Genomic DNA, 27,479 nt, shown 5'->3' on the forward strand with positions numbered 1-27,479 from the left:
GACGTTTAAAATGTTTGTAAATAATTTGTTAATTGTATTTGTCGAGAAACGGAAATTAACAGCATTTATACGGTTACAAAATTGTAAATTAATTACTGTATAGGTATTTTTACGGGTGGGTGGCTGTTTTGACAGCTCGTTACTTTATGTTTCTTAAGCTTACCTTGTTTTTGTAAAACGTTATCTTACAACTTCGTTTTATAACAGAAACTATTGGGGTTGACTTTAGTTTTGCCAGTGTGCAAGTTAGTAAAAACGTTTTCCATGCTGTTTTACTAGTTAATAAGTAAAAGTTGTTTAGCTGCTTTACTAATGAGTTGCAGAGCTTTGTGAATCTTTAATTTACTTTAACTGTGTTTATTTTCTGTTCATAGGACGCCTCTTTGCCCGAAGACGAAGACGTGTCGCTTCTCTGACGTCAGGCAGTATGAGCGGTTTCTGACGGTAGCGCCAGTTTCGTGATTAGCCATACGCGCATTTTTAGTTCAGCTTTTACTGACGACAACGTCAACCAAAACGCTTCCTGCTTATCAAACAATTGGCTCGAACTTCCCTTTGTTTTCAATGAAAGCGACAAACAGCGTGCCAAACAAGGGGTTTCGCGAATGTGCTGTACGTAAAAAAGGATAATTGTTTTTGGAACTATTAGAAATATATGTACGTTGCTTCTGACAGAATTAATATAAGTTTGCTAAATTTTCAACCTATTTCTTTCTCATGAACCCGTGCCAGTATTTTGAAAACAAATCGGTGCTCTTCGTTTCTGTAAAGTTGATGAGCCGTTATTCCGTTACAAATTACTTGAACTGCCTTTGCAAATTAATGAAATAGCATGATAAATTTGTTTGACTTGCTCTCTTTAAAAGTCATATAATTCAGACGATTTTAACATTTTTTGTGTACTGTCCTTGTAAAACTGATGTGCATCACTTCTTGTGTTGCGTGCAATTATGGACAGTATACCTCAAACTAAATGCAGCATCTAACTATGTAAAAGCATTTTTTAATCACGCATATTCGTTCAATGTTTGCCAATGCTTTTAACTCTCTGCTGGTGCACTGTGTGTATTGCCAGCTTCGTATACCGCGGTGGTGTGCAGGACAAACATTGCTCTTACCAGCCATCTGCCAAATTATCTTTCAACATACCTCAGGAAAGACTTATTTCGCGGTGGTACGTTGTTAACAAAACAAAAACATCCCGAAAATCCCAAAAGCGTTCGTTTTCCATTTGCATTTGCTTTAGTCTTCAAACTTCTGTTTAGGTGCTTGTTGTCTTAGGAACACATTATATGTTTTAACTAAAACGAGATTGCTTTTTCGACGTTGGTGGCATATTTTGAGACGAACTATTATCTTATTTCTATATTCTAAAGAGACAGTTGTTCCGCTTATAATAAGCAATCACGTGTAAGCAGCAACAATACCACGTAGAAGTCACATGCTTGTATCCTGCCTTAAGAGAGATATATTTAAATTAAACAAATTGCCATTATTTTTCCAAAGTTAAAGGTTTTATTAGTAATATAAATTGTACTTTCCTATGTTTGCCTCGTTGTGAATCGTTTCTTTCAAAAACGAATGAGATTTTTTAATTTTTCCACAGTTGGATGTTTCACTTGGCTAAATAAAGCATTCGTTGCAAGTTGCAACTCATTATTATATTCGTGCGGTTTTGTAACATCCACTCGACAAAAAATGATTACGATGCAGTTTCTTTTCTTATTTGAACAAAAGTCGTTGGTTTGCGTTTCAAAGAATTTTCAATACGGGATGCAGTTGCAACATTGGTTGTGGGCAGTTAACTTTCGGCCAGTGGCAAATGGCTTTTCCTTCAAAGCTTCCAAATAATTCTGTGTGTGTTTGTGCCATGTTTACAAAATTATCGTATTGCAATTTTATACCAAAAGTGTGTCGGACTATTGGTGTTCAATTGAGACCTTCGTACTTTTGTGACAAGTTCAAGCGGATTCGGCATGGGCGCCATAGTTGGGTTGGGATAACTCGCTTTATTTTTCGATTTATCAACGAACGTGGAGTTGTGTCGTTATTATATAAATCTCGCTCAAATTTTAAAGCTTTCAAACCGTTCTTTGAAAGGGGATAACTTTTTTATTGTTTGCTTTTAGGCTTGTTTTCGATTTTCCACTTGACAAATCTTCTGTCGCCCCCCTTGAAATGACTCATGCCGTTGTTTCGCCTTTTTGTTTCTTTTTCGTGGCTGTCAAATGTTCGACATTAATCTTCCGTGTTATATTCTAGCCGATGTTATGCTGTAGTAATAGTAATAAGAGTTCTAGTAATAATCCTTATGCGTTTGTTGAGTACGAATAAAATCAGTTCAACTTTTTCAGGTTGTGACATTGTTCAGTTTTAGTGGCTTCCAATTTATCACATGAAAATATTAAATCAATGAAACGACATAAAAATAGTGAAGACGCTTGCCACGTACTCGTTTGGTTCAAGGAGTTGGTGGTGTTAAGGTGGACGTTCACCACTTCGTGTGTTGCCGCTAATAAGATATTATAATTTGCTCACAAACTTACAGAAAATTAAAACTTATTTCCTAAATTCTGTCGCATTATTGACAAACCCACATAATAAAACAGCGTCGAAATTCAATCTAGAATCGAATATTTTTAAGACAGAGTTGGAGGGCATAAAGTAACTGTCTGCTTGTGTTTTTTCTCAAAGTATTGTAACCAAGCGGAATAATTCCCAACAAAGGGTAAAAGTTGCTACAACTCTTAACGTTATTTTTTGGTTATTCCCCGCTACCGACGCCTATTCAATAAATGCTTCTAGCAACATAACTTCGTTTTGAGGTTGCGAAATTGACGTTGTTCAATGTTGACTGGTAAATGTTTGTTTGGACTCTGACTTTGCAGCTTGCACAATATATGAATAACCGAAATCCAACGGCCGTTTGAGTCATTTGTTTGTTGTTGCTATATATACTTCGTTTGTATATGACAATTAAAAATAACCAAAAACCATAAAGCAAATGAAACAGCCCTACACTTTTACGAAGAAATTCTGGGGAACAGGACAGGTATTTCGACATATTACACCTGTTTTCAATTAATTACACACTCGCGCGCGTAAGTCGTCCTTTACGTTAACGTTAAACGCGAAGTTTAGCTGGGCTTGTGTTAGAAAGAATCGTATTTTGTCAAAACACCACCACAACATTCAAAGGCTTTTAAACGCTAGATTTTATTTCCAAATGAGTTTTCGCTCAAATTAAAACTCTGTAGGTCTCACAAAGAAATAGCTTCGTAAACTCTGCAATTGCTTTGCTTGAAACAAAAAATAATGCATAAAACTCACAAGACTGCAAAACGATAACGCCAAAAAGCAAAGAACAAGTTGTACAGCTCTCGTACAAAATATTTAAACGGCGTTGGTAGCGAAGTGGCGCGGCATGATCTGTTGATATTTGTACAAGCAAACCGGAAAGTGTGCAGTACCATTGCAACGTGTACGAGTAAGAAATACTGCGATGACCAAAAAAAATTATACGCCGTAAGCGAAATACGTATTGCGGGAAGCACATCTGATAAACAATAAACAGCTTATCTTCATTTACGCGGGTGTTAGTAATGGCGGCGTATAGGTGAACGTGATGTGATCTGCAACGGTGCGAATTGATTTTTATTAATAAAAGAAGCAGTTAAAATATAAGTAACGCCCTTTACTGCAGTTTTGATTACAAGAGCATCTCACAATTTAAAAAGTTTACACAAAAAACAACAACTCATTTTAGTTCGGAACAGATATGGCGCAATTCACAACACTAGCAAACCGTCATACGACAAAAATTTAACCAAATTCAATAAATCTTTCGGCCTTAGAACCACAATATTTAAAGCAAAAATATATGTACACACTGTTCATAACTGCATAAATGAATTAGAAAGTGCGCTTAAATTTAACAAAACGATAAAAAAGTTTGTTTAGCAGTTGCAACTAACATGCAAACGTTTTTTGACAACTTGTAGGCTTTTTGTAGTATATCAGGGATTTCAAATTTTTTCTTGCAACAAAATATATATCTTATAAAAACGAACGTATGTCTGGTTTTTAACCCCGTTCACTGCCTAAGCATGTACATTGTACAAGTCATATACAATTACTTAAATAATATACTAGATAAAATAATATGATAAAAGTACATTAATAAAATATTGAGATTACTATACATTTGATAACGCGTAACACACAAAGCATAGCAGAAATATAGCGAAACAAACTTACTAGTACTTTCCTAATGCGATACTTAAAGTGTCAGGCTTCAGAGCAGTGAGGTCGATCTATTATTAATCTTAACAGTGCAACGTATCTGCTTTGTATTCCAACTATTAGCACACGGTTGATGTTTTGTTCTCATACACGCTGTATTAAGTGAAAGCGTCAAAAAGCACCACACCAGGTAAGTTAATCACTTAATAGCAAAAAATAAACTCATGTTGGGCGTAAGTACATTATCCGGCTCCGTAAATATTGTTTGGCGAGTTTTCAAGCAAAATTTGTGACAATACTAAAGTACGCCAGAAAGTAAGCTTATTATTTCATAATAAGGAAAATTCAACGCGTTGTAGGCAACGTTGTGGTGTCGGCCGCTTGCATGTCGGCATGCAGCCTGCACGTGTAGTTTCAAGCGTTTGATCACTCAATGATGACAACTTCTTACGAGCATGGACACTTGGACACCTAAACCTGCAGGACGTGGGGAGAAAACGGTGCGAATCAAAGTAAAGAAGGCAAACGGAAAGGTGACTTTGGGTGTGTTCATCATGCATAGCATAGTCAAAAAAAGCAGTTTCTCAGTCGTGTTTCGAATGACCATTGGAGACTCGCTTGTGAACGCCGTTGCTAAAGCCGTTGCTAACTCCATTGCTCACACCGTTGCTGAACCCGTTTTGGTGGGATTTCGTGGCTGACTTTTGATGAGTTTTAACCTGTTTTGAGCGCTTAGTGTAGGCGTGAATCCAGAAGTTGGAGAAGAGAACGAAAAATATTGTTCCTGAAAGAAAGCGAAAAGCTTGAAATACAACCGAATTAGTTTTGATTTTTTTTTGCACGAGGAGTACTTACCGTAAGACGCTATGATGTATTTAAACACCTGTGGATACTTGCAGTTGTAGAAGACCGTAAGGTTGATCATGTGGCCAAAAACGATCACAAACTGCGTCTGAAAACAAAATAATTTTCTTAAACCGGGAAATTTAAACCGATCTCTAAAGTCACAATATTTAAGTCAGAGTTATCTTTAATACCATGGTATTAAGACCAAAGCTTTTTACAGTCAAATGTGCAGTAACATCTACAAAGGAATAAGACTGTTTAGGTCAGGGGTTAATAAAAGTGTGGGATTTATTAGGGAAATTAGTAATAAAGTTGTGGTTTAGGGTTTAGTAAAAGGTTCTTCACACCTTATTCAGACAGTTTAGGTTTTAGTCCGATTGGAACCTTATTCTGATATCAGGTATTATTCATATTTTGCTCTTATTTCGAACTGTGCTTTATTCCAGTGTTTCTTAAACTGGTGAATGGTTCACCCCAGGGTGAACAAAATTTTTGCAGGGGTGAATAAGGATGAACCGTCAGAAATGATAGCTCTGCAGTAAATCGACTACTGAACTGGTGTTTTTTTGCTTATTGTAATAGTGAAGTTGGTTTGCACTGAGTGTTTAAGTACAAAAATTTGGCGACTGTGTTTTGTGCTTTTGTAGCTTTATATTTCTGGACTCGAGAAATTGTAGATTTTTAATAGTAAAACTTAGCTTGAGTTGATCTTAACATAAGTCGAAACAACCTAAATCATTTTGTGTTGTTATTTATAGACGAGATAGTTTTATCATATCGTTAGACAAGGGTGAATGAAATCTGGAGATCTATGCTAGCACAAAACTAAAAAAGTTTAAGAAGCACTGCTTTATTTCGATGTTAACAATGTTATAATTTCGGTTTTATAGCTGGAGTTCATTACACCTTATCAAATAGCAACCTGAACTTACCATCTGGAAACCGGTAAGGTATTTCTTCCACCAAAGGTACTTTTGATATTTCGGTCCTAGGGCCGAAATACCGTAGTAGGAGTACATGACCATGTGCACAAACGAATTGATCAGAGCGTGGAAGGTACCCAAACCACCTAAAACGTTTAAAAAGTGCATTGGGGAACGAATGTACATGCTGGAAGCAGCATCAATATTATTTAATAAATCGCCTCACGGTCGATATAAATCAAGACTTTAATTTAGGGCCCAGTAGTTAAACCACTAGGTTTAATAGCCGGCGCCAAAAAAACACATTACACGATGATCGCCAAATTGAATAGTATATTCTGTATACATTTTTGGCAGCTGTTCTCCCCAACAATATAACATACGACGAAATGCTGAAAAACCAAGGTAACCTCACCTGGCGAAAACTTTACCCCGAACCACCAAGTGAAGGCCATCAGGCTGTGGTGAAAAACGTGCAGGAAAGACACATGTTGAAACTTTTTATGGGCAACGAAAAAAATCTATAAGACAAAAATATATATATATTTAACAAATGAATAACTTATTACACAGACTTGTACGTCTGTGATTTAGCTCCTAGCAGTACTGATTAACCATAATGGCATACCTATTGTACAATATTACAGCGTTTGGCTGTACCGAAATCATTCGGCCATAACTTACGGCGCAATAGGGGCAAAAATAGAGAACAACAACACAAAGCTGATATATAGTAGTTACAAAATTTAGCATGTCTAATAATTAAGAGTGATATCGGCACAAAATTTGTTCATTGTTTACCGTGTCTAGAAATTCAATGTATTTCGATATCCAAAAAATGTAGCAAACGTTGAGCATCCGCAGTGCTTTTGGGCTCCTTGAGTAATCGCACTCTTGGCACGTAAATGAATAGTCGTTGAACCAACCAGAAGCCAGAAACTAAATAAATAAACAACATGCTTATTTTAAGACAAATATACATTTAGCAGGAGAACCAGAAAATTGAAAACACATTTTAAGAAGTATGCAATACAAATACAAACCTTAAACAAAAAGATTACAACCTTCCAGTTAAACCAGGGCCTTTTTAGCTAAGGGAGCCATAAAAGCCAAATATTCTTGGTTGTATTTTCCATATTATAATTTTTTAACATCTAGTTATAGGTTGGCACAAAATAGTAAATTGAGCACGACCGTTTATTTTGTTCTCATTTAAAGGACAGAACATGCTATGCACCAAAAATGAATTAGCTAAGTTTGCACAACTTCGATTACGGAGTTCTGTTGAACGAATAGAACCTTTTGGATACAAAGAGATTTCTTTAAACGGGATAGTAGTCTCGAAAAACAAAAAAAATTCGCGCGAAGCGCCGCAAATTTGCTGCTCTGTGTAACAAAAAAGGAAATAAGTTAGAAGTGCCCGTGTAGCTTTAATTGAGATCATGCTGAGAAATGATAACTTAGATTTTCTGCAAGCAGCATTCTTCCATCAAAAGCGCCATGGCGTCACAAAAAAAGCCATCGGTTCCCGACCCCTGAGTTAAACAATGCTAATAAATTTGCAAACCTCGTAGAAAATGTACGTGGACATGACGACCATCGTCAGGTTGTAAACCGCCACGAATTTGCGCAGGTTGAAGGCCTCGCGATTCTTCATGTAGCGCGGTCCAGCAAAAGTGACCACGAAAAGGTAGAGGAGCGTGCCGGCCAAATTCAGGCCCGGCCGGTCCATGAAGGGGTAGGCCGACGCTCGGGGATCTAGAAACAAAGCCGAAATTTAAAATAATTTTTGCTTTAAAAGCGCCTTGTTATGTAAATTCTAAATTGGATTTAAATTGACATGTCATTTGAGCTTTAGCTTTGTTAACTTGGAGTGATATTTACTGGAAATTATTTAATTTCTACAAAGCCATAAAAATGCTTCACTCTTTCGCTTTTAACTTTGAAGTGGATAAAATCTTTATTTGTATAGATCAGAGTAAATAAAGCAAACAGGTTTTAAATTGAGCAAAGGTTTTAATGAATCAACGAATAAAAGCAAGCGTACATAAAGCCAACATTGTCATCGCATTGTTGTGAAAACAGTCTCGCGAACGATCTTTTTCCGCTGTTCAGGCTGCAATTAAGCTATTTCGTGTGCGCTCGTCGTGAGCGATAAGTAATTAACAGGCTATCGACCGAATTCGTCTTGACAGAAAATTATAATGCGTTCGGAAAATTACGTCAAACAAGAAATTTAAAAGGCCTTTACACTAACATGGCATGTTATTCGAAAAGCTACTTAAACGCCGACCGGGCCACGGCGCATATATTGACTTAAAACAGCAGACAACGTTAAAAAACGCCAGGTTGTCAGAGTTGTGAGTATAACAATTGGTTTTTCGTCTGCTAATTAATACTGATTGTTCTATGTTTGCTATCATTGCCTTTCTCCTAATACAAATTACTATTACAAGCTTGGACGAATTACAAACGTTTGAAACCCAGTGATATAATAATCCAACAAAGCAAGACTGGGCTTGGACGTTTTGCGGTTGTCGGACGTCAAAGGATAAATAATAATCGACTTATACGAAAGGTGCCCTGGCCTTAGTTGCAACAAAGGGCGTTTTACAAAAGGCCTTGCGAAAGCTGTGTGTGATTTTGTACCATTCTCCACAATTGAGTGTAGTAAAAGAGCTTTAAGCTCCCACAAAGTAATACATACGTTACATAATTGCTTACGTTGGCCGAGAAATATATTGCAAAATTGACACAAACGCTGTCTATCTAATGTTTAATTTTGGGTATCTCGTTCGTGCAGTTTTAATGGGGCGTAATCGTGCCCGGGGAAACGCAAGTCATAATTTAAGGAAGCGTATAAAATACCGATCAGTATTTGCTGTGTGTTGACGGACCCAGCAGAAACGATTGAAAATACATGGTATGTTCACCCTAGCGGTCTCCGGTCAAGATACAGCTAGAAATGTCACGAACTAGACGGCTTACTAGTCGGATTTTGGTTTTTGTAGTTGAATGCTGCCTCCAGCTTAGCCAAAGCATTTGCGCGAGCCAATGGTATATATGATATTGGAATTTAATACGTTGTACCGTGCCTAATACGTGACACCAATACGAAATATAACTTTGGATTAATCACGATGTGAAGTTAAGCTCTTTATGGTGGTCCAACACATGCGATACTTGTAATTAAATTTACTGTGTGCGTGTGTGTGTGTCTTTACGACTTTTTTATATTTGCGCAGCGTGTATAATGCACCTCAACTATTAACAACGTTTACACATAAATAAGTTCATTTTACTTTTAGCAATAACGGTGGCGAATGCCTATAACTCAAATTGTGTTTACAGCATTGGAAAGTAAATGTTACCCTGGCAGACATAGATTAAACGCTTTGAATCAGTGAAATAACGTCCATACAACTTACCAGCCTGTTCCATCGTGTCATTGTACAACTTTCCCAGGCTCGTGAAAAGTGAGGTAGCTGCCATACTGCGATAGTCGGTGACGTGTCAAAAGTTAAATTCAAGCACAATGAACTAAATTAACCTAAAATGACCCAAGTGTGATGACACCTTTAAAATTTAGTAAAAATATCGGTAAATCGAACTGAAAAATAAAAGTAAATCGAACGGAAAACAAAAAACAACCAAAAACAGTAGTGAATGTTTGTTTAAAATTGAGTTATTTTTCAAATTTCAAGCTGTCCTAAAATGTAAACACAAATAACTTTTAATAGTATAAATAATTTCACAGTTTTGCTTTTAAAAGCGAAAGCCCAGTGAAGCGTCCACATCGCTTAACAAATATGCGTACAGCCCACGAGGACGCTTGCTTAAATACCGGCGAATCATACGCTCTAGTAGTTCCGCCACAGAGAATGTTCAGCGCGGGGCCTTATCGCCGAAATAAGTCGGGAAAAAGTATTGGCAAACAATGGGCGGCGTTTGGATTGTGATGGCGGAGCTTTGACATGGCCGGATTGCGGACAAATATTTGCGTTGCCAGGGATGGCGAAGTGATCATAGGTGCGCCCGGCACGACAAAATAGTGAATTATACTTGTGGGATATTTTAATTAGGATATCATAATTTGGCCTTTCCTTTAACCGGCAAACTAACAGTGGCCAAAGTGTGACCGGTAACACTTTGTACTGAACAAATCTGAAGTTATTTTCAATACAAACTATCGCATAGTAAACGACCGTTCGCTACGAGAAAATACAAATTCTGAACGTAAGACATGACCTTTTATAACTGTCATTGACTACACTAAAGTAAAATACCATTTCAAATATGTGAACGACACACCAATTAACCAACGCAATACTAAGCCTACACAATTACACATATTTCGTTACCGCAGCACATCAATATTAAGGCAGACGACGGCAGCATAAAATCTATAGAATATTTCTTAATCTACAAAGGTATGGCTAAAAATTAGATTAAAACAATAACAAGGTGTGTACTGGTCCTAACAATAGAGAACTGTATTGCCTGGCCCACATTGAACCCCGTACTTTATAAGTACGCCGCACAACCTTTCTTGGAAGCGGTGGCATTTACAAACAAAAAAGTGTGGAGTTTATCTTTCCAGAAAGCAAGGTCGACCGCGGTGTGTGGTATAAACCACTCGGACTTTGTCCAGATTGTTACAGGAATATGTACACTGGTTAACTTTTACGTTTACTTTTAACTTCTAGCAAACAACTAAAATGCCACATTCTTGCCATTTATATTTGCCCGCCCTTTGTACCGTACCAATATATGCCGAAATTGCAAAGTTTTCTGAAGGTTTCCCGGCACTGAGCTTTCGAGAGACAACCTGAGGTTGCAGATCAATACAACTACACATCAAACAAGAGCGCACAACAATCAGCAGTATGCATTGCTTCGCCCAAAATCGATGGTAAGTAATGCAATTAATTTTGTTGCATTTTTTGGGTTTTAAGATCATCAGCATATCATCAACTCCTAACTGGCTTTGTGTTTTTAATTTGGTGGATGATATTATAGGGTTCAACATGTACAAAAACGCTGTACCTCTGTACGGCAATAACCTCTGTGTGAAATATGTCTATGACAACGTTTTGCACAGTCTATGCGACGCAATTCCCTTTGACGCCCGTGGGCATAAAAAACGGTACAATGGGCGACCAGCATTCTTTGACGGTCCGGTGAATAACTGGTAAAGAGAAAATTTTAACACAGGTAGCTTTTACAGAACGTCAATGTTTGCAATAAAAATAAACTTTTTTCATCCCAATTGTGTCAATGTTTGGAAAATTGTTTACAGAAATGTAACGTGTGTGCAATGTCGGTAAGCCGTAAGCGTAGCTAATTTAAAAAAAGATGGATCATACATTAATTAGTTTTTTACAAAACATATAACGAATTTCATTTAACACAAAAGTAAAAAGTCAAAATACAAAACAAATGACTTGAACCTGCAAGCTTCTACCCACCTGAACAAACACCTTGAGTAACCCCTGTTAATACTTTGACCCAGGCTTATAATTTCTTATGATTGAATGTCTTTCACTGTAATAAACCTACTATATCCAAACATGTCACTTACATATGTATATCGTACAGGAATCTGCCAGGTTTAGTTTTTTTTAAAGGCTATTCGTAAAATAAAGGGTGTACTTAATATTTTCAAATAAAAAAGGTGATATTTTATAGGACAAGTTAGAAATATATATACACAATTCAAACCAATACACTACCAACATCATTAGCTGTCAAACAGGCAAGTAAGTTTGTATTTTGGTCAAAAGAACAAACAAATGTGAAATGAAAGAAATTGAAATACTTAAGAAAGCCATGTATTATTAAAGCTACATTATTAAACTTTGCTGAACATTTGTCATTGATTAATGAACGACACTATGAGAAGTAAGTTAGCAATTTTGATATTGAGTGAAACTATGCCCAACATGAATTTTTGCCAGTCTTTCAATGATTTTGGCATCAAGAAACTATATATAAATAGCATGGGTCAGCAATTGTTAAGTCATACAATTGGGTTATTTTAATAAAAATAGTTCAACGATTGTAAAGAAAAATTTTTTTTTAAATACAATTTTTTAATATACAAATGTTTTGTTTTTGAAGGTTGATTCAAAGTGCCTGTTCTAAGTTTATTGTAAAATGTGATATACAATTTGGAAAATGATATATATATCATAGTCAAACATCCACATCATTTGATCACCCTAAAAATATTTTTAATCAAAAGTGTCTAGGATCAGCACCTTTCTATCACTAATAAAATCTTAAATGAAAACATTTAAAAGTTTGCTCATCAAAGCATATATATAACCTTTCAGCATTGTGATACCTCCACATAGTAGTGGAGATCCAATAGAACCACAAAGTATAATAAAACACATAAAATAAGTTTGATAATAACACAGAATAAATCATTTTAGACATTTTTAAACATTTGTGGCCCCCTTTGATCAAATAATTTAGATGAAAAAGAACAACTTGGAATGTTGAAACAGGAATAGATCCTAATATAAACAACAATTATCTTGGAATAATTATTTTATCATGTAGGTGTACTGTGGAGCCACCAATAAAACTTTGCAAAAGGCTTTGGTTTGTTTTTATTAAATATTTGACAACAATTATGTAATACCAGTTAAATTTTAGTTACAACTTCGACAAATTTTAGTATTTAATGCAATCAGTCAATTCTAGCAATCTTTCGAAAGTTAAAAACTAAAATAAATTTCTCCGAATGCCGCTGTGTTATTTAACAAACACTCAGCAGTATAAATTAAGAATATTTTATACATACGAACAAACAAAATCAAGAGTTTTCTGAAAGTAGCAAAATGTCTGTGTTTGGTTGAAACAAACATTTCTACTCCAAAAACAAACAGTACCCATTCTCTTTAAACAACACTACTCACACTTACTTCTACACAACACATATTGTACAAAAGAGTTTAGATAAAATTAAAAAACACATTTCATATTTTTGCTGCATATTCAAAGTTAAAATTGTAAATATATCACTATTAATGAGGTATGTTTAACTTGTAACAGTGACTGGGATATTTGTAACGTTATACAACACACGTCTTTGCTTTGTAAAAATGTAGCTTAAGGGCCTTTAACGCCTTAATTATAAATAAATAAATATGCTGTTGCTACCAGGCATAGTATATTTAAAATAGGGGTTCTGGCATATATTTCTTCAACCAACGTACGACTTACTATAAATGTCCTTGAATATAGTTTCGGTCTACAGTCATAAGCTACCGTAACATTGCCAAACTATGAAAGCGTAAAAATCACAATGTGTTAAACTTTGAATAAATATAAACACCGTTTATATATTTAACGACATCGCATAACGAAATGAATTTTTAAGCCAATACTACGGATTTTGAAAAAAGGCGTGTCTCTCGCGTCATAAAGAGTCATCCAATTGTGACATCATTTGTCAGCTGATTGAGATTTAATTCAAGCTGTTGTGTTGCATGGCGTTGTTGCCACCTTTTAATATAACGACATTTGCCATTATACTGTGTAGACTTGATCATTACTTAAGTTTAGAATCTATATATTTTTTTCTATATGATAAGAGGGTGCTGCGACGAAGTTTAATCAGCATGGCGGTCGTCTATGATTTAAAAGAGAATAAAAGACTAAAAAATAAAAAAATAAACTGTCGATGCGATTATTATAGCAGCATTCTAATTATGCTTTGTCGAGTGGCTAAATAACTAGCAATTAGCACCATGGACCATTCTAGTTATTTAAATATAAAGCTTTAGACTTTTTAATATTTCATTGTTTTAAGGCGATTCACGCTTTAGTAAGATTATACTGAAAGGCCTATTGAGCACACTAAATCAGTAGGTCGAATCTGAATCTTTATAAACCAGTTTTGTGCTACTGCTGAGCACAAAAGTTAGATACAGACGTCAATTATATAAACGCTTTAGGCCTTAATACATCAATATGTGACGTGACAGTCCTATGCACCCTGTACAGGAAATTATCTAATGCCCACTCGAGTTGGGGCTTTTTCCCCAGCGCTCAAATAAAGACTAAATCAACGCACAATATTTGGGTTAGAGTGCGGGTTAGCGTTTGGGTTCGGTTTGGTCAAGTATTATCGACTGTATCTCAAAGTTTTTTTGTTATTTTAAGTTTTAGACAATATTTTGAATTTATCTATGGCAAGAGTTTACCTAAAAGTCCAATTAGTGCATTGCCTCGACCTGAAGGTCTAAAAGTCAGACTTTCGGGCCCTTGGATGCCCTTATTGTCGTAGACCTTTTGCTTTGAACTGACTATTTTCTGACGGATCGGGTGGAAGCCAGAGGCGTAGCTAGGGGGGTGCGGGGGGTGCATATGTCCCCGGGCGACAAAGTAGAGGGTCGCCAAAATGAGGTTTACATTTTTTTCACAACAAGGGCAAAAAACGACCACAAGCAAGATGGCACCAGCGGCTGTGGCAGACGTCATCTGATACGCAACCCACAACCAGACTGATGCTGTTACCAGCCATCACAGCAGCCAAAATACTGATTCTGCGTGCAGCTGGTTTCGTCTAGCTTAGTGTTCTTAACCTTTATTAAACCGCGCCCCCTTTGGTAATTGTCCTGCGCTTCGCGCCCCCCTACGAAAAGTAATTCGGTATTTTGGAATTACATATTAGTTAGACCAGGGTTTCCCAAACTGTGGTCCGCGGACCATTGGTGGTCCGCGACGACTGCTCAGGTGGTCCGTGGCGATATGACAAGAAACTAAAAAGTTAGACATATCCGTTGTACAGCCATGGTCGGCAACCTACGGCCCGCGGGCCGGTTCCGGCCCGCAATGTAATTTATCCGACCCGCAGCCTCTTTGACAAACTAGACACGAGTCCATTTCTTATACTTTTTGACTATTTTCACTATGTAAGCGCGAAAAATTTCGCGCTTTACGTAAACGATCTTTATACATCAGGTTTGTTTACGTTATATGATGCTGTCATTTGAGCTAGATTAGCGCTTCTTGTACTGTGGAAGACTGACTGCCAAGTGCCAATGTGTGTCGCGTACAAATTATTTTTGAAAAGTAATAAAAATTTGCAAGAAATTTGAACGAAATGCCGCTATACGCCCCCAAAAAAATCGCGCTCGCTTCGCTCGCCAGGTGCGGACGGGCTTAAGGTTTTACAACCCTCAACTAGATTAACCATTAAGGTTATCGCGTTTTCCTAGACTTTTTGTCCCGCTTTGCGCCAACACTCTACTGCATAAAAGTATAACTCAACACGTTTTTAAGTGCAAAAAAATACCCGAAGCCTGTCTGATTTACAGTTGTTCCAACAGTTAAATAACAAAATTCTTAGTTAACATTTTGTGCGGCCCGCAGAGACCCTTCTGAATTTGGTTTTAGCCCGCGACTAGAAAAAGGTTGCCGACCCCCGTTGTACAGTATGTGTACTCTTCAAAGATAATTAAATTGCCGCAGTTATTCACGACTTATTGATTTCGAAAGTGTTTGCTATCCAGTATCATTAATCTTACTTTTGCGCTTTGAATTTATGACAAATTAATGATTTAAGCAGAGGGAAGCAATCCCATCTGTCCCATTGATGTTGTCAGTTTTGTAAACTTATAAAATTTGGTTTTATTTATTTTTTGCTTTGTATTGCGGTCCGCGAAAAAATAGATTTACAAATAGTGGTCCGTGGTCCAAAAAAGTTTTGGGAAACCCTGAGTAAGACAACATAAAAAAAGAGTAAAGTGTATCGTTGGTCGCACGTAGCGCGAAACATTTATGTCTATTTGGTTAAATTAGCTGAAAAAAAGTTCGTGTCTCCGTGTTTCTATAGCCTGTTATCATATATAAAATAGTTGGAAAAGAGATAACTTTTATCGTTTATCTATAAGTTAGCCAAACTATAGTTTAAATAAGACCGTTTTTCTTCGAAAAACATGCAATGGTACTCACAGAGATTTTGTGCTAAATACAACTGTCAACAAAACAGGAAAAAAACAAGAAATAAACGAGAAGTTTTTAGAAGTTTCAATCGTTAAGTTGGGCAAAAAAACGAGTTTGTACAGGCGTAATAGTGGTGCCGAACCCAATTGAACAACTATAGCCTACCGTATAATTGTTCCGACTAAACATAGCCCTAATCGGTCGTAAAAGTAGCAATTATAGTCCAGCAACTGAAAAACTATTAAAAATTAGTAGCGAAGCTCGCAAATCGCAAATCCATGAACTATGTCTTCAGTCACTTAAACGTGCAATTTTAATGTAAAGTATAGGACATCATAAAAAACAGAATGAACACCAAACCGTTAAAATCATTATGAAAGCCAAGACTCATTTCGTGATGGTTTGAGCCAAACTGCTGTAAAACAGGCCAAAACAAAATACTTGATCTGGGGATTGAGCTGGACAAAAGAATCAGGTGACGTAAAAGAATGCCTGGACAACTGGCAAGAAATGCAGGACTTGCATCCGAAATGAAAAATGTATTTGATCGGCTTCAATATGAGATGTAAACACGTTTTTTCACGACTAAAAGACCTGAACAATAAATTTGGATATTTGCTGGACGTTAAAGACACTTCTATATGACACAGACGAGGATGAAACGCGTCGAAATTGTGCAGGTTTTGCGAATTTCTACGACACGAACATCAATGAAACGATCTTTTCATTGAAATTGGTGATCGCCGAATGCTGCTCAGTAACCGAACTGAAGCTATACCAGAAACTCCTTTAGAGTTTGTTGGTTCTATTGTTATTTATGATGATGACGTATTTCCAAATATGCGATCTTCACTACAAATTCTGTTAACAATAGCAGTTTCAATTGCAAGTTGTGAGCGGTCGTTCAGCAAATTGAAACTTATTTTGTCGTATCTGCGTGCAACGCCGTGCATCAATGGGACAGTAGAGATTTTGCTATTCTTAGAGTTAAAAGAGAAACATTGGAAACAACAGATTTCGATGACGTGACCAGTTTGCGACAGTCAAATCAAGAAAAATAATCTATAGTTGTTAATTATTCATGTTTGACAGTGACTATAAGTGAGTCGTACGTGTAGTTTGTATAACCAAAACGCTTCTTTATAGTTTTCCGTATAAATAAGTAGATATATTATGTTAATTCAATAAAAAATATGATTGAACATGGAGGAGGAGGCGCCAAATTTATAGTTTTCCCCCGGGTGCAAAATACCCTCTCTACGCCTCTGGTGGAAGCGCACTGTTCTTGTGCGAACTGGTGTGCAATTATGCAACGAAAGTTAATTTAATCATATTCTGTGTGTCAGGTTTCAGTTGGCAGATTTTTTACCTTACAACAAAACTTGACGTATTGGATACATAAAAATATTGGAACTTTTGATTCAACATCTGTCAGCTCGTATCTATACTGAACTCACGGAATAGTGAGCATGAAGTGCATAAAATCGTACATTGCGTTTATCATGTTTTACAATAAAAAAGTCGGATAGTTGTTACTCAGCGTTAAACATCCCCACAAAATAGCCAAAAACATACTATAAAAACAAAAAGATTCGAGAACCTTTTAGTTTTGGCAACGGTAAAATTATTAACACAAAAATATTTAGGCGTAAAACACTGTCACCCATACAAGAACTTTTGTTGGTTATTTTTCCTAAGATATAAATCTGAATAATAGATATAAAATGGCGTCTATAATGACTTGTTTCTATCCCTTCGCGTAAAAATACTTTCGACCTAATGAATTACCATTGTGTGATTGTGATAAGTTGGTGTAAAAACAAAAGTAGGTAATATAGTTGTTTGCAAACACATTTCTTGTGTATCAACAAACAGTCAAACCTAAAACTGCTACTACCTGTTTTAATTTAATCTGTACAATTGAAATAAGCTCGCCATGGCTCAATACAAAGGTGCGGCGAGCGAAGGAAATCGTGCAATTCATATGCAGAAACGCAGAGAAAAAGCAAAAGAGCAAATAGAAGAACTTAAGCAAAAGATTGTCAATGTAAGATATATTGTTTCCAGTTTGTTACTTAAAGGAAATTAACTGTATCTTAGCTCAAAACATATTGAAAGATTGCTGTTTTTTTTTTTTTCTTTTATTGGATTTCTTTATCCAGGAAAATGCTATTAAATCCAACATTCACAACAAATTTTCTGCTCACTATGATGCTGTTGAAGCTGAACTCAAATCAAGCACTGTTGGTAATTACTGTTTTTAAATATTTGTTTAGTAGCATGTTAACTAAAACTTTAGATTGTTTTGCAGGTTTTTTTTATTCAACCAAAATAGGCACTGGTCTAGAATCCTACCACGGTTTTATATTGCTAACATTTGGGTTAGGGCGCGAGTTGGGTTGGTCAAGTTTTATTATTTATTTCCTCAGGTTTGCCATTTTAATTTTGACAACTTGTTTCATTACTGTAAAAAATAAGTGGTAGAATTCCAGACCAGCACCATATTATTAATTTTAAACAAATTATATAATAGAACTTTAATTTTGCTTCGTTACGTAGTGCCCTAATTAAGTACAATTTTAATGTTATATTTTATATTTTTTTCTTAATTAATATTATTATATTTATAATAAATGTTTTAGGCCTTCTTACCCTTGATGAAATGAGGGAAAGACAAGAAAGTTTGGTTAAACTGAGAGAAAAGCAAATTGTTACTTCAGACAAAGCTAAATTGTATGTTACCTTTTATATTTACCTTAAATATGCCATCAAAATAAAAGTATAAAAACAAGTTTTACAAGACAGATAACATTTGCTCATATGATTATAAACATATCATTTGGACAAAGTAAAAACAAAATCCAAATAAAAGCTATTATATTATAAAAAAAAAAACTGTTTAGTGGCTATCTAGTATTTTGATCATAAATTAACAAACCTCTTTCAATCTTAGGGAAGCCCATGCAGAAAAAAAGCGCCAAAAAGAATTAAAACAGGCACGCAAAATGGCTGCTCTCTCATTTGATCCAGATGAAGAGGAAGACCTAGAAGAAGGTAAAACATATTTTTTTTGATAGTTGGGGAGATTTTTAAATATGCCAAACCTTTATAATATATATTTCTGTTCATGGCACTATTTTTCTTATGAGTATTACTACTCTTTGCATTTAACATTTAAGTAAGCCTAATGTGGTAACAATATATATGTATACATAAACGCACAACCTGTTAAATCCTGTATTGTCAAAAATCAAAGGGATGTTCCGTTAAAGTAGTGTTTATGTATTTAGAAGAAGTTGTTTTGCCTAAGAAGGCAAAAAAAAATCCCAATGTTGACACCAGCTTTCTTCCTGACAGAGACAGAGAGGTAATTTGTTTCCTAATTGTAATTTTTCAAATTTGTGATATTCGGTTCAAAGACAATTTAACCTTTGTGACAAGTTTTGTTTTATATATAGATGCAGGACAATGAGTTAAGAGATAAGCTGAGAAAAGAATGGACAACTAAACAAGAAACAATCAAAAGTATGTATTGTTTAATTTGTGATAGTTTTTGTAATCTGTAGTAGTTTAGTTGATTTAAAAACTTTTATACAATACTGTTTTTAAGTTATCAATATTAAAAGTCAGTATATAAACCAATAATTTAAACCAATTTATTGTCAAAACAACTAAATAGTACCTAATGGTTTTAGATGAAGAGATTGAAATTACATATAGCTATTGGGATGGTTCAGGACACAGAAAAAAGGCAAAGGTAAGCCTACCATGGACAATTCTAACTTGATTAAAGAAAAACTGTAAAAACAGTATTCTCGACAGTATAAATCATTTGCTCTACTTTGAAATGTCCATTTTATTCAGATGAAGAAGGGTAACAGCGTTCAGCAGTTCCTCATGAAGTGCTTGGAACAGCTCCGCCAAGACTTTAGTGAATTAAAAAGCTCAGGTGAAAAACTTATGTTGCAAATAACTGAATGTTCTATGAAAGGTGGAAAAAAACTGGCATGCCCAGGTTTTCCTAACAAGACGTCTTGAATATAAATCTAATAGTTAAAAAAATCATATTAAGGAATCGGAATCCGTTTTAATATTGAAAACAAACTTTTGTAATGCTGGCTGCTGTGAAAAGCCTTTTCTGAAAAAAGCTTTACCAATATTTATTCCACCACGAACTTTAGTGTACATAGCTCTGTCAGTAGAGGACGTTTGCTTAGACCTACTGATTTTAATAAAGCCTTACACAAGTCAACATCAGTATAGTACTTCTTATGATTGTGCTGTTATCATTGGTCAGTACAACTTTGGCACAGAGCAAACTGCACAAGTAACTAATGAAGCGTTTCTCGGTTATACGATGTCCTACTGCAAACGTTAACGGCGACTTACTGCAGGTGTCGAAAATCTCATGTACGTGAAGGAAGACCTCATTATACCGCAGCACTATACCTTTTACGACTTCATAATGACCAAAGCGCGGGGCAAGAGCGGGCCGCTGTTTAGTTTCGACGTTCACGACGACGTCCGACTGGTTGGAGACGCATCCGTTGAAAAAGACGAGGTAAAATTAGTGCCTTTAAAGTTTAAACGTATTGACAAGTGTTTTTGCTGTTAACGAGGGGATTGCACATTCACATTCAGTCACGTCAATAAACTAAAAATCTTTGTGCTAAGTGTCTTAATATGCCTATTTATTTAAAACCCACGACGGAAACTGACCTTTTTTTGCGTTTATCGTTGAAACCAGTGATTTTTAACCGGTGTTCCAGTGTCCGCTAGAAATTTATTAATTTAATTAATTTTCCACAGCCAGTCGCAAATCATATTTTAACCCAAGAGGTGTAATAAGTTTTTTGTTTTATGATAGTAGCTAAATATCCTATTTCACCGGTTTGAGTATTGCATCGTAATTTGCTTTGTTTACTGTTGTTTAAAAATTAGATTGTAACTGCATATGGGCTGTTACACCCAGATATTGCCTTAAAAATGAAAGTGAATAAATTGTTGTTATGTTGTTTATTTTAATATATTATTATAAAGTTTTTTCAAGTTTTCTGCAAAATGATTTAATGCATAACTTTTCCGTAACTGAAAAAAGTTGAAAGCCACTGCTTTGACAGTCTGCACAAAGTACGGTGAACGGCAATTTTTCTCTTATATACACATAATTTAACAAAGTACTTGATTTACTTTACAATATATAGTTAGGCCACAGTATTTTTTCTTTGCGTGCAAAAACAGAAACAGTTTACCTTTTAGAATTTTTTTTCGGTCGAACTGAGTAAAATTGAAATTCAATTAAAGTGTAAAACAATTCTTTATAAAATTTGTTAGCTTTGCGGTGCGCCCAAAAAAATCGTGACACACTTTCTGCAATTCAATTTGCCTTTATATCAGCAATTTATTCTCCCAACGTGTGTAAATTGTTAAAAAGGCATTAAAAAATGGATGGTTTCTTAGTTGATAAGCACCCTTGCTTTCCAGCATGCTTTTCTGGGTATTTTCAAAAATTAAAAATAATTCACCCACGTTCACATACTTGCGAATATATCGAGGCACATAGCTTGTTAACCTGGGCAATTTAAATGGTGTTCGGTCACTTATTTTCTGTTTAGTCGCACGCGGGCAAGGTTGTGTTGCGACACTGGTACGAGAGGAACAAGCACATCTTTCCCGCCAGCAGATGGGAGCCCTACGACCCCGAGCGAAAATGGGATAAATACACGGTGAGGCACAAGCCAAATGCCAACGAGAACAAATCGCGTTTTTTTAACTAAAAAATAATTTTAAAACTTTCTATTTTAGCATTACGTATAAAAATGTTTTTGTCAACGAATCTCTTGTTCTCGTGTATAACCTGTCAATAGTCCCTAGCAGTTAATAGAGAGCATTTGTCGTCAAATTTGACTGTTGTTTTTTAACGTTGAAATCGCTAATTAGCTTTATTGCTTCCGGTTCATATAGTTTGAAAAAATGAGAAATTACCGAAATCTTTAAAAGCATATCAATTAATGTTTTAAAGTTTACCAATTAATAATCAACTGAACAGCATTTTCTTTTTTGTCGTGTTTTGCAGATAAAATGAACGAAAATGCTTCTGCCGCAGCTTGCTGTTAATCCACAAAAGAAACTATGTTTACGTCGAAACAGCTTTTACATTTTGCTTTTCACTTCGGCGTTGAAAAACAATAAGACAGTAAAATAGTGAGAGAGTAAAATTTAAGCCTCTCTATATATATCAGTCTACTCTAGGTTATAGCGAAACATAAATCAAACTCGTATAGCAATCCCATATCACACAAAAAAGCGTTTTGATAACGTCAAATAGTAGAAAGTAATACTACGAAATCTTAATTCCCGCAAATTAAGGAAATTTAAGGAAAGAACTAAGAACGTTTAAAACTAAGGGTTATGGATCTTTTTTTAAGTGACTATATCTCTATGTGACATCGGGGAACTACATTCAAGCATGCAAATGTATTTACAGCCCAAGGAATATTTTTACTTTCGCTATTTTTTTATGAAATAATGCTGGTATTTGCTTCCCTAACTGTGGTTTTAAAAAAACACTGGTATTGTTTATCTATGTGTGATGATTTTAACTGCACAGTTTCCTTTCATACAGAAGTTGTCTCGTACGATCACTACGCATTGTACAGCGCTTACTGATTTTCTTTGTGTAATGCCACTGGGGCGCGTAGCGTATTGGGCGTGGCATGACAGTACACACTATGAGAGATTCTCATATGTGCGCAGAACTCTTTTCATTTTGGATGAAAAACTATTTATTTTACCAACAAGCATGCGAGACCTAAAAAGAGATTTTTTTTTATTTAGATAACTGATATTGTCTTTAAACCGTTTTGGACGCACGAAACGCCTATAAGAGAAATTATTTTCAAAATACAGCTTTACAGGCAGGCAGAAATCCATGCCCATCCAATATAGGAAGTCATGTGACTTAGCGGAACTCTCCCAATAATTCGGGCTGGACGATGAAGACATAGGATCGAACAGCATAACAACGAAATTAACTCTACACATATATAGCATGGAATCATTAGGCCTATCAATTTAAATGATTTTTTTCAGTAAAATGGACGATATCGCCCCCTTGATGGCGAATAAGATACAATAGGGGGAAAATGTGGCGGGCGAGAGGGCAATAGCGCATACGACAAATCAGGGAGGTCTCCGACCTGTAAAATTTTTGAGGGTTGGCCACTCATCATATTCCTACTATTTAAGTTCGATTGATGTTTTATCCTTCCTTTACGATGACGTCACACAAATTAACGTGAGTGAGTACATAGGTGAGACAATTTTTTGTTTCTTCTACATAAAATTGCTGTTCTTAAGAGCTGCCAAATCAATGTGATGCATTAAGGCACCCACTCCGTCCAATTATGTTATTGAAATACTCCTTCCGTTTTCAACCACATGGCTTTGTGTGAAGCTGGATTTTGCGCAATGAGCATAATATTAAATACGAAAATCGTAATCGCTTGGTAGGGGGCATGACATGCGGTTATTGTGCAAAGTCGGGCCGCGTTTGCAAAAACTGGTGGATACTGTGAAGGCGCAACCGTCGCACTGAATGTATAATTTATTGTTGAAACAAATGAAAAATTTGTGGTAGTTTGTTTGTTAAATTCAAATTGATATGTTAACTAAAACTTCCTACAAGCAATCATTTTGGTTCACATGTGTAGCCACAGTACTCTGGAATTGTAATATTTGCTAGTGTTACTTTATTGTGACACAAAATGGGGTCCAAACTTAATCTAATTTAATTTCATTCAAATTGGGGTCGCTTGTTAAAAAGGTTGAAGACCACTGTAGAGTAAACCGAGTACAATATCCCGCGGGGAAATATTAAAGCGAGTTATTACCTAATTTATGCGGTTAGCGTAATATTAAATTAATTTATTAATGCTATATTGATTGATAAATAGCAAATATGTTAAATGGTATAGTTATGATTTAAATAACTGTTTACTTTTACGAATCACCCTTACATATCGCTATCAGTGGCTGATCTATGTAAAAAGCGGTCAGGCTACCAAAACTACATTTCTTGCCCATTTTATCTAGGTAAATGCAAACCACATCCGCACAAATCCTTAGAGGAATTTGACCGAAAATCGTCGCGCGTAACATTAGATTCTCTCCAGTGACAAATGCATTTAAGAGCGAGAGTTAACGGTTGTTTTTACATTACCGTTTTTGCCGGGACTCTCTCGAAAATCAATTCTGCCAATTTCTCCCTTTATCGTGAAACGAAAAAAATGTCGCCAATATATGGAGTATTGTGCGAATTATTCAATGCTCCACATAGCCTATTATTCCAAATTTACAGTTTTGTCTAAGAAACTTAAATGACGTTTTGGTATGACTTAAATTTGTGACGTCATGATAAAACAAAATCACAAAAAATCATGGGTCCGCCCCTACTTGCTTTGCACGCCCCGCATAAATCTGCAAAAATACATTATGTGGCTCCAGAAGATTTTCAGCTATGACGCTATTACATCAGAACAGAGAAATTCCTTTCCATTAACAGAATGGGGTGACTTATGATTAAAATAAGACCAAAATGGCTCTAAATACTAAAAAGCTTGTTGAACATCACCAAGCTCATCAATCTCATTAAAGAAACCCCATTTACTGCGATTATTTTTGTATTGTAGTTGGGTTATTACGATGCAAAAAATGCCATCATGTGTAGAAGTGGACGACAGCATATAAGTTTGAAAGCCACTGAATAAATTCACTATATAAAAACTCAAATATTCTATGAACCTCGCGCCCCCATGAAAATTAGTTGGCGCCCTCCCGGTTAAGAACCACTAAGTTTGCAGATAACACGCTTTTAGCTATGACTATGTTGTGTGATACAATATGTCTTTTCAATGTCTTCCAGCGACGATTTTCTAGAGTGCGGCTTGTTCACTTGGAACGCTTACTCATTCTTACCTATATGGGCTTGACGACGTTAAGACATGGGTTAGCTATCGACATTTTTGTCGTTGCTTTTTGCTTGACTGATCAAGGATATTATTTGCTGTTTTGCGCAAGTGGCATTCGTTCAAGTCAGGTAATATTTACAATTTTAAAAAACTAAAGGGAATTACGAGGTATACTGTTCTTATACGAAGACGGTGACCAAGTTTTTGAACTTTTAGGAAAGAACTAAGTTATTCATAAAGGGCTTTTCTACTGGACTTTTTTATTGCTTTCGGTAAACCAAATTGGCGCCAACAAAGCAATATTATTCGTAAATTACCGGTTGGTATCCAAAATGTTTGTACAAAGCACGAAAAGAATCAGAATAAAATGCGAAACATTAACGATCCCTATTAGGTTTTTGATAAAATCTTCATCAGAAACATAAACTTCACGCAACACGATTACCTCACATTGACCCAAACTCGCGCCCCACGATTACCTCACATTGACCCAAACTCGCAAGGTGAGGTTGTTTTTTTGCGACACGCTCCATGGCATATACGTCTACGTGCGAGGCGAGAATGGGTAAACGTAACGGTTCAAAAAAGGCAGAACAAAAAAATAGTTGCCAAGTGAACATATGCGGTTTCAGGTTACCTGGTAAAAGTTTTTGCCGGCAAGGGTTTTTCCAAAATTGAAAAGAAAAGCTACGGTTGTCTAAATATAAAGATTATTGTTTTCCAGAAATATGAGTTGCGTGTTAATAGTCTATGCCGTGCTCAGGGCAAGAAAGAAGTGTAAACAAACAAGCAGTTTTGTTTGAGTCGTTTATAACACATTTGGTTAAAAGGTTGTTGTATAAAATTTTTGCAAAAACGATTTAATTTACAGCTATGGATCTCTGATGCATACTGCCATACGCCCAAAGTTTATTATTCCCCATTTTAACAATATAAATACATAACAAATATTCGCGCTACTTGTCAAACTTATGTGGTTTAAGTAGTATCATGTACTTAGCTCGTTTTGGGGGAATCCGCCCCCAAGCAGCAGATAGGCGAAACTGAAGTCTAAGTATTTCTCAATTTACGCATTGGTGTTATTATGCCTAACAAATATTAACAAAATCTGGGTATAGACAAGATCGTTAGTAGCAGCGTTTTTCTTCAACCTGACACTATATGTTCCTTGAAAAGATGCAAAGGTGTGGCATCAAGGCAAATATTTGACTTCCCGCTTAGATAAATCAAGTAAAACGCATTTTTACGATTCCGGTGATAGACTACGAAAGTTTTTGTGAAATGCAAACCAATGGAAAATTATAGTGTTTAAATTTTTTCAGAGCAATTGTTATGTTATTGTGTACAGCGCTTTTTAACCGGTGTGGCATGGAAGGTTGTCATGTACACCGCACGCAAATAAACTATTAAATGGTTAAAATATTTATTTTTGTATCCTTTTATTTACTTTCTTATGTCCATCGAGCATACATTGAATTATGCAACTATGAGGCTTATGCCATAAAAACTTGTAAGAAATTCTTCATTTAAATTTTAAAATTTACCGCTTGCTTCGCTCGCCACAGATGCAACCAAACGTCATAAGGTTAGGGAACACTGGTGTAATGCTTGACGATTCTACAGATTCTATACATGGAACAAAACATAGATTCTTGCACTTACACCCCTGAAATTTTAACTTGCTGTTTCTGACACCACTATTTTTTGGAAGAATTTTTACAAAGAAAGCGCGTTTATTGAATATTTTCATTCACAGGGATGGCCACTTTATTTAAAATGTGGCTTTACATTGCTACCTTGTTTGTCTTCATATCAATAGCTGCTGCGAATAATACCACCTCTGCAACTCCAACAACGTCGCAAGGTAAGTGGCACGAAAAACAAACAAAAACAAATACGATCACGTTGAAAAAGCGAACCTACCATGCAAATTTGTAACAAAAATCATTCGAAGAACAACTTTCTGTTTAAAATTTATTTTGAAACAGAAGTTGTTGTCTCGTCAGGTTTTTCAATCTGTTTAACTACAATCACACTTAAATCCTGAGAGTGAATGCTGTATTAACTTGGTGAAGTGTTTATGACGTTCTTCATGGGTGTTGACAATAAAAACATAACCTTGATTCTTGTTTCTAGAATAATAGCAGTCAAAGTCTTTGTTTTAGTTATTCTCGCAACAAACCATGTTCATGGAAAAGGTGAATTGCCAACTTTTAAAAAGCAGTCACAAAATAGCAATACAACTAGGCCAAAGTACTAAGGGTTTACACTTTACATTTACAACGATCTTTGTCTATTGTCCATGGTCTTTAATAGTGGTAAAGAAGCAAGCTCTTTCAAGCTGAAACAATAATTTCACCTACTATTAATGCTTACGGTTTCAGTAGAACACATTCTGGCGTGCTCATCATACTCAGGTGTGCAGTTTACAAGCGAAACTGGTGAGATCAACTTTGACTCGTCCAACGTTCACAGTTCATCCAGTTACAGTATAAGGTGCTGGTGGAGATTCACAGCTCCTACTGGCAAGGTTGTTATG

At 35.8% G+C, this 27,479-nt stretch overlaps 4 protein-coding genes across 4 annotated transcripts in view; 3 read left to right on the forward strand and 1 right to left on the reverse strand.

Moving 5' to 3' along the window:
- Positions 1 to 2,259, forward strand: part of LOC146163882 (ubiquitin carboxyl-terminal hydrolase 24-like) — a 40,399-nt gene extending 38,140 nt beyond the window's left edge. The window contains exon 52 of the mRNA XM_083382978.1: positions 375 to 2,259. Within this exon, the coding sequence (XP_083239104.1) occupies positions 375 to 416 (42 nt within the window). The 3' untranslated portion in view covers positions 417 to 2,259. The remainder of the gene's footprint in view (positions 1 to 374) is intronic.
- Positions 2,260 to 3,210: 951 nt separating this feature from the next.
- LOC146163883 (very long chain fatty acid elongase 7-like) lies at positions 3,211 to 9,584 on the reverse strand. Its single transcript, XM_083382979.1, has 7 exons — positions 9,440 to 9,584; positions 7,579 to 7,769; positions 6,813 to 6,950; positions 6,427 to 6,532; positions 6,021 to 6,157; positions 5,098 to 5,194; positions 3,211 to 5,026 (listed from the first exon to the last, which is right to left on the reverse strand). Exons 1-7 carry the CDS (start codon positions 9,501 to 9,503, stop codon positions 4,827 to 4,829), a joined length of 933 nt encoding a protein of 310 aa, XP_083239105.1. The 5' UTR covers positions 9,504 to 9,584; the 3' UTR covers positions 3,211 to 4,826.
- An 8,178-nt stretch (positions 9,585 to 17,762) lies between these two features.
- LOC146163884 (protein FAM50A-like) lies at positions 17,763 to 22,990 on the forward strand. The gene is made up of 11 exons (XM_083381271.1): positions 17,763 to 18,018; positions 18,134 to 18,218; positions 18,614 to 18,704; positions 18,925 to 19,025; positions 19,262 to 19,338; positions 19,430 to 19,496; positions 19,667 to 19,728; positions 19,836 to 19,920; positions 20,366 to 20,532; positions 21,587 to 21,697; positions 22,048 to 22,990. The coding sequence occupies exons 1-11, from the start codon at positions 17,908 to 17,910 to the stop codon at positions 22,054 to 22,056; spliced, it is 966 nt and encodes a 321-aa protein (XP_083237397.1). The 5' UTR covers positions 17,763 to 17,907; the 3' UTR covers positions 22,057 to 22,990.
- Positions 22,991 to 25,661: 2,671 nt separating this feature from the next.
- Positions 25,662 to 27,479, forward strand: part of LOC146163885 (uncharacterized) — a 59,282-nt gene continuing 57,464 nt past the window's right edge. Inside the window, exons 1-2 of the mRNA XM_083380620.1 lie at positions 25,662 to 26,804; positions 27,325 to 27,470. Coding sequence (XP_083236746.1) covers positions 26,699 to 26,804; positions 27,325 to 27,470 — 252 coding nt within the window. The 5' untranslated portion in view covers positions 25,662 to 26,698. The remainder of the gene's footprint in view (positions 26,805 to 27,324; positions 27,471 to 27,479) is intronic.

The sequence above is a fragment of the Ascidiella aspersa genome, chromosome 2 (assembly GCF_963924565.1).
Source record: "Ascidiella aspersa chromosome 2, kaAscAspe10.2, whole genome shotgun sequence".
NCBI lineage: Eukaryota > Metazoa > Chordata > Ascidiacea > Phlebobranchia > Ascidiidae > Ascidiella > Ascidiella aspersa.